Source organism: Cynara cardunculus (assembly GCF_001531365.2).
Source record: "Cynara cardunculus var. scolymus isolate 2C chromosome LG 13, CcrdV1, whole genome shotgun sequence".
In the NCBI taxonomy this organism is placed as follows: domain Eukaryota; kingdom Viridiplantae; phylum Streptophyta; class Magnoliopsida; order Asterales; family Asteraceae; genus Cynara; species Cynara cardunculus.
This window is the reverse complement of record NC_037540.1, coordinates 9,058,858-9,066,336: the sequence shown is the minus strand read 5'-3', so window position 1 is coordinate 9,066,336 and position 7,479 is coordinate 9,058,858. Positions and strand designations below refer to the sequence as shown.

At 34.7% G+C, this 7,479-nt stretch overlaps 1 protein-coding gene across 1 annotated transcript; it reads right to left on the bottom strand.

Annotated features, from left to right (window-relative positions):
• Positions 1-4,141: 4,141 nt before the first annotated feature.
• Positions 4,142-6,374, bottom strand: LOC112525632. Its single transcript, XM_025135834.1, has 2 exons — positions 5,262-6,374; positions 4,142-4,448 (listed from the first exon to the last, which is right to left on the bottom strand). Exon 1 carries the CDS (start codon positions 6,323-6,325, stop codon positions 5,270-5,272), a length of 1,056 nt encoding a protein of 351 aa, XP_024991602.1. The 5' UTR covers positions 6,326-6,374; the 3' UTR covers positions 4,142-4,448; positions 5,262-5,269.
• Positions 6,375-7,479: the final 1,105 nt, after the last annotated feature.

The window sequence follows — 7,479 nt, the reverse complement described above, 5'->3', positions numbered from 1 at the left end:
GGGTTTAAGAGTTTTTAAGAGTTTTAGTCAAATGTTTTATAAGATAGTATATATATATATATATATATATATATATATATATATATATATATATTTGGGATCATGTGAGACCAAGAGTTTTTCATGAGACCCGTAAAACCAATTCTCAACCATTGGATTATATATATAATCTAAACATTCATAATCACAAACTTGTCACGAGACTCCTCAATAATCACAAAGTTGCAACCGTGCAACTTTAGACCATTAGCTTATAAAGCTGATCAATGTATATAAATTGGTCTTACGGGTCTCACGAAAAACCTTTAAACTTTTTTAAACCTTCACAATGTTTTTGTTGTGAAGTTTCAAGTGTAAAAATGTGGTCTCATGTGTCTCACGAAAACAACATGGTCTCACGTGAACCCAACCATATATATATATATATATATATATATATATATAGTCGGGTTCATGTGAAACCAGCCTGTTTTCGCGAGACCCGTGAGACAACTTTTTTACACTTGAAACTTCACAGCAAAATATTGTGAAAGTAAAAGAATTCGAACCTTCACAGCAAAAGCACTTTGAAGGTTACCTTCACAACTTTTTACTGTGAAATTTCAAGTGTAAAAAATTGGTCTCACGTATCTCACGAAAACATACTGGTCTCACATGATACCCGGTCTCTCTCTCTCTCTCTCTATATATATATATATATATATATATGTATAGGTTAATTTCAAGGGAGAACTGATTTGTTTGTGATAACTGCGAGATCCAATCTCAACCACAAATCAATAGATAAATTAGGAAACTAATATTTTTGGTAATTTGACTTAAAATTATAATTAAAGGGTATTTTAGGTATTTTAAAAATTTTATCTCCCATCTCTCTCTCTCTCTCCTACCTCTGATCTCCGATAAACACCATGTGATACCCAAAATACATCAAGATACACAATGTGATATCCAAAATACATACAATGTGATACCCAAAACATATCAAGTAAACTTTGAAATCACTGTAATACCAACTGTGGTACCACTGTCACAGGCGGGTGTTTAGTGGTCGATCATCGAATAGGGTGCCTTGGTCAGACAAGATGACCAGAAGAGGTCACTGGAGTGGTGTGGGTGTCACAGAAGACCACCGGATTTGGTCCATATGCGTCCATGTGTGTGTGTATATATACATATATTAAAATAATTAAACTAATTAAAATAAATTAGAATATTAAACTAATTAAATTAAAGTGAATAATCAACACAATTTACTAATTTACTGTTTGTTTTATTTTAATAAATAACATTAATTATTTAAAATGATTAACTCATATTATACCTTACAGTTACCACAAACTATTTAATATATATATATATATATAATTCCATTAAATAAGCATTTTTGAAGCACGTGAATATATTAATTTAAAACATTTGTATAGTAAATTACACTCCTCCATGTGATTATATGAAAGTTATAGATTAGGTCCCTCACTTTTTTTATGGTAGGGTCCTTGTGGTTTTACTTTCCTTATGAAGGGTCCTTAACACTAACTCGGTTAATTTGCTTCGTTAAGTATGAGGTATTTTCATCTTTTTACAACAACAAAAAATTGATTAACCTGGATATTCAACCTGCTATGCAAACTAACTAATTCTAGGGTGACCACCTGCTTTGCAGATAGCCCGGAGTCACCGCATGTGAACCCACGTGGCGACAAAGGGGATTTTTATTCTTCTTTTCTAAAACTATGTTTAGTATCTATACTATATTATAAAACATTTAACAAAAACTCTTAAAAATCATTCTTTATGCATAAAGTATTGTATATTAATGCATATTATTTAAAATTTAAGATTACAAGTAAATTATGCGTAAGTACAACTTATCAAAGTTTTATTTTTGAATTCGTATAACTAACTGCATATAAACATAATCAAATACATGATAAACATCTCATTTTAAATATAAAAAATCTAAAATATAATTAGGATAATCATTAAGTTCGAAGAGAATCATTATCTTTATAAATTTTTATTGTTAAGTCAAAAATAAATTACTTCACTATTTGATCTAAATTAAATTATAATAAAAATTGAATTAAATAAATTATACAAAAAAAACGATAACTTTTAAATAGTTAATTTGATATTAATATCGATATAGTTTTTTTAAAATCTAGAGATGTCTTCAAATTTATTTTTATTCAAACGTAAAAACATTATATTTCTCAAAAACCACATAAATTGTATTATATCAACAAAGACAAAAAATAAAATGAAACATTAAAATGAAGATATATTTCGCTACATTGTGCAAGTACTTTTCTAGTTATATATATATATATTGTCCATGTCCTGAGACACTCCACCCCCCTCCCAGCGTTAGTGACCCTTCCCCCATCACGTCTACTTTTCTAGCGACATCTGCCACTGTCAGCTTTCTCCTTTCTGGCCACGTGATCTTTTGTCACACATAATCCTCCCCCCTCCCTCGATATCCACGTCTCTCTCTCCCTCTCTCGTCACCCCACCCCTTCCCGCTACCATCATCGCCCTCCAAACTCATGGACAGACGAGAGAAACTTCGCCTTCCAAGAATGCCTTCTCGATCTCATTTTGGAACCAAGACATTCTCAAATAGCTCGACCACTACGTCTTCCAGATCCATTTTTACGATGATCTTCGTTTCCAATAACTCCCACCATCACTTTTTCTCCCTACACCAACAAAAACCTCCTCACCACCACCGTCCTTGTACACATACTCACCTTGTTTTTTAGGGTTTTTTTCATGGCTCTCATTTTGATTTTGTGTTTGATTTAATTGAACACAGGGATTGGTTTGATTTTACGATTTTGGGTTTCATTCTCGTTTTTAGGATGCAAGATGTGTGGATTGGTTTGGTTTAAAAATTCTGGGTTTCATTTTCGTTTTTCAAGATACATTTGTGTGGAGTGGTTTGGTTTTAAAATTTGTTTGAAAGTTGAGGGTGTATTTTGAAACTTGATTTCTAAAATATCTCTTACATCCACCGCCTCTTTTTGGTGCATGTGTTTTTTTTTGGGTGGGAAATTGAAAGAGATAGGAAAGAAAGTGTGTGCTTTTTTGCTCCCTAGGTGGAACAAACAGACGAAGAAGAAGAAGAAGAAATTGTTACGTATTTTTGATTGATCTATTGTTGATGTTAAAGTTTTCATTTCTTTGTGATTATAAGGTAAATTTTAATTTAAAAGCATTACTTGATTTGCTTTTGGTAAAGTAATCATATAGTTTCATGTTTCAATATGTGGGTGTTTTGAAATTGATTAAATGTTAACTTTATATTGAGATTTGATATGTTTTGAAATTGATTAAATGTTAACAAAGTGGGGTTAATCGCATCAATGTGATGCGACAAAGTGAGGTAATTGCATCTGTATGATGCGAGAAAATGTGTTATCGTATATGAATGGTGCGAGTATGTTATCGCATCTGAATGATGCGACAAGTTTATGTAATATTAGTATGATGTGACAAATGGGTTATTTTGTTGTTTAATGCAATGAATTGAAGTTGTCTCATCTATACGATACGACAAAGAGATTTGTTTCAATAAAACATTGTTTATTTGTTATTAATACAAATATGGGATTTCTAAAAGTGTGTGTGAATTTCACCTATAATAGTAATAAAAAGAGAATCACTCGCTAGATCTTGTGGTTTAACCCTCATTTTGTGTTTAAAATGTACGTTACAGGTCAGATACAAATTGAAAGTAAAAGGAATAGAAAGATTTGTAGGGGATTATGTTTATTTTACATGTATGGATTTTTGAGAAGATGACTATGTGCATGTATCTGAGAAAATGCTATATGCAAATCATGTACTTGATGTGGACGAAAAACTTGTAGCTACTTTTTATATATGTAGCAATTTGTACACAGGGACTAATCTATAATTATTGTATTTCATGTTATATGAAATATGTGGTTTATACGCAAATGTGGAAAGGGGACCGAGTTTGAACATACTTGACTTTTTAACATAATAGCTTGTTAATGAGATATTGTGATGTACATTGTGTACATCGGAACCATTGGTGTCATATGTTTTTGAAAACTAAATCTATATTATCTAATTTGGCGTCTAAATGTTTATGCATGACAAGAAATATGCACATAAACCATGAAGTCACTGAATTACGTAACTTACTATCAGTATTAGAACTGAAGCTGCAATTGATTTATTACATCATATAAACACTCGGTGATAAAATAAAACCAAAAAGCCACAAAAGTTGAAAGAATATTTACAAAAGGAGCAAACGGGAGAAGTAAGAGTCGAAGAAACGCATTGGGTGTTGCTTTTTTCTTCCTCCTATAGAACTCCACTCTAAGCTCCATCAACCCAACACGATTTGGGTCGGGTCGGGTCGGGTTGCAACCCGAAACCGCACTTATTGTCTACTACCATAATAAAACCTGCAAAACAAAGAAGAAACAACAAAAATATATATGTATTATTGAAGTCAAAATTAGTCAAAGACCCATGAAAGTATGTAAGTTGACGAGGGTATAACTGTAAATAACCTTGATTAGTTAAAATTACAATAAATTTGATGATGATTGTAAAAGGGACTGTGGATGTCGATGTTAATTTGTCTGTTAATGGAACACGTTTGACTCTCTATCACACTTTTGACTTTAGACAGTGATGTTTCCATCATCATCCCTACCAACTCCCATTTATATATAACAGATTGGAATTATCTGAAACCACCCACTTTTTGTTTTACATCATTCCCAGAAAAACCAAAAGATTTAGGTGTCATTTATCAAACACCGATCGAAAAAATGCTTCTCGAGTGTCTTTCCAAGACGATCGTGTGGACATGACAAAGACCAAGATTCATAAGAAACATTAGTAATAACGGATAACCCGGAAAAGATCTTACATTGTGATAAGTGTTCACCGGTAAAAAAACGATTACCAACAACCATTTTGATGACCGAGAATTTTACAGACAAAAGCGTACGCCGACGAAAGCAAGTTGTGATTTTAAATTCAAAATATATATTTTAAATGATAATCGACCTAAAAAGGAATATTTATTTCTAAAATGGAGATGATGCATTTGGAAAAGGATAGATTTTAATTAGTATACAACAAATGGTTAGATATGGCTGAAATATAAAATGCAGACAAAAATGTAGCGTTTTCATACCATTCAGTCATCCACACACGTATTATTACTATTGCTTTTTGGATTAAAATTGCACAGCTAGAAACAATACCTGGGTCATCATCCCCGGAAAATGACCTTTTCAGCCATATCCATCAATGGCAGCAAGCAATCCGGCGAAAATTTCCGGGCAAAAAGGTATGAGAAGCTCGAGTTTGAAACTCTCAGTGACCGGATTAGCTCCGGCGAAACCTCCGACGGATGGTATGTATGTGGGTGACCATTCACACTGCCTGTCCAATTGACTCGAGTGAGGGTATACTCGCTGACTCCCTTTGGATCCTCCATCGACAAAAGCGTTGGAAAGTAATGTTCTTCCGGGTAACACGAATGCACGTTCAAACATGGCAATCGGAACTTCCTCCATAGCTTCCGGTCCTTGACTACCAACAAAGAGTGCGCTCGGGTCAACGTATAGAACTGCGACCCGATCCGGAATTTATCAAACGGAACCTCCGGTAACATGGCGTTTTTGCCCCTGGCGGTGTACCGGTCCCACAGTTGGGGTTCCTCCGATAACACCTCTATGAAACTGAGTCGAGTCGGGAACCAAGTCGACTCAGTGGGCGGTTTGAATAGCGTTTTGTATACATAACGGAAGGAATGCAAGGGGATACAATGTTGGGAGACGAGAGCGAAGTAAGAATTTAGCGGGTCATCGAGGATGGCGGTAGCCAGTAGGCGGCGAGCGGCGGAGATGAGAGTCGGAGAAGATCTCTGGGTTTTTTTAGCGGGAATAAAGCGGTTTTCGAAGACGCCGCCGGGGGATTTCACGTCGGAATCTGGATCGGCGTGGATGTATATATTATACAGATTTCGTTGATTCGATTTCGAGGGGTTGAAGAACTTCTCCCAGAGAGGGGCAAAATGGAGATCAGTGTTGGTGAGGAAGAGAAAAGCGATTTTGGGTTTAGCGTTGGTGGAACCCAGACGGGAGACAGATCCCGGCGGGTGAACGGAAGAGAGGATGGCTCGCCGGAAAAGGGCGAGGTCGTCAAGCTCGTCGGGAATAGAGATTGTAAGGCGTCTAGGAGGGAGGATTCGAGGGGCGAAGAGGAACAAGAGAGGTAGGGTAAGTAAGAGAGCAAACAAGAGTACAAATGGGGTGTTAAACATAGCTCAGAATCTGCACTGAACCTTGCCAGAAAAAGGGGAGAGGAAGAAGAAGATGAAGAGAAAGGGAGGCATGCGGGGGGTGGAGTGGGTTTCAATGAAAGTAGGGATGATGATGATGATGAAGAAGATGATGAAATGGTAAAGCGACAAGCAAATGGAATGGAGGTTGTACTTCTATGTGAGGGTGCAGGGGAGGATATCTGGACGCTTTAATCATAGTGCGCCACGTCACCAATCCTCGTTTCAATGGTTTGGATCAAGACAACAACCTCTTTCGATAAAATAATTATTCGGGTAAACTTCACTTTTGATCCCTCAAGTTCATTGATTTCTTTAAAAGTTGGGCCTAAATTCCAATAAGTCAAGATTTTATCCCTAAGGTTAGATTTGTTTTGAAAATGGGACTTCATCACTAACTCCGTTAAAAACATCCATTAGAGTCAGGGGTAACATTGTTTAAGAGGTTCTTTGTTTACCTCTTAATAGTTCTATTAAAAGGAAATCTTTGAATTATTAAGAGATAAATTTTGTTTGGCCAATTTTTTTGCCTCTTAATTGTTCTAAAACTCTCTTAATTCTTTTGTATCATGGGTCTCCTTTAACCATTAAACGTCCTAATTTCGTTGTAAATAATTACACAACAATGATATTTTATTTTGCACTGTATCATGAGAGCATCTTAATCATTCTGATCACTTAGAGGCAGTTTAGCAATTGCGGAATGTTTTGGTGCAGAATGATTAAGTGGTCAGAATAATTAAAAGACTCTCATGATATAGTGAAAAATGAAATATAATTGTTAGACAATTGTTTGCAATGAAATTATGGCGCTGAATGGTTAAGGGAGACCTATGATACAAAATCATTCAGAGGGTTTTACAACTATTAAAAGGCAAAAAAGAAATTGTCAAACAAGATTCACCTCTTAATGATTCAGATATTGTTTCTTAATTGAACTATTAAGAGATAAACAAACAACTTAATCATTCAGCATTAGACAACTCTTAAGTATATTTTCCCTCTATTTTAGATTTTTTTGTTATTTCTTATTTTGTAAAAACTATCAAAGTAAAGAGTCCAACACTATAATTAACAAAACACACACACACACACACACACACACATATATATATATATATATATATATATATATA

What these genes read in the sequence shown, in the direction of transcription:
- LOC112525632 (XM_025135834.1), bottom strand. Translation starts at nt 6,325, where the DNA reads ATGTTTAACACCCCATTTGTACTCTTGTTTGCTCTCTTACTTACCCTA.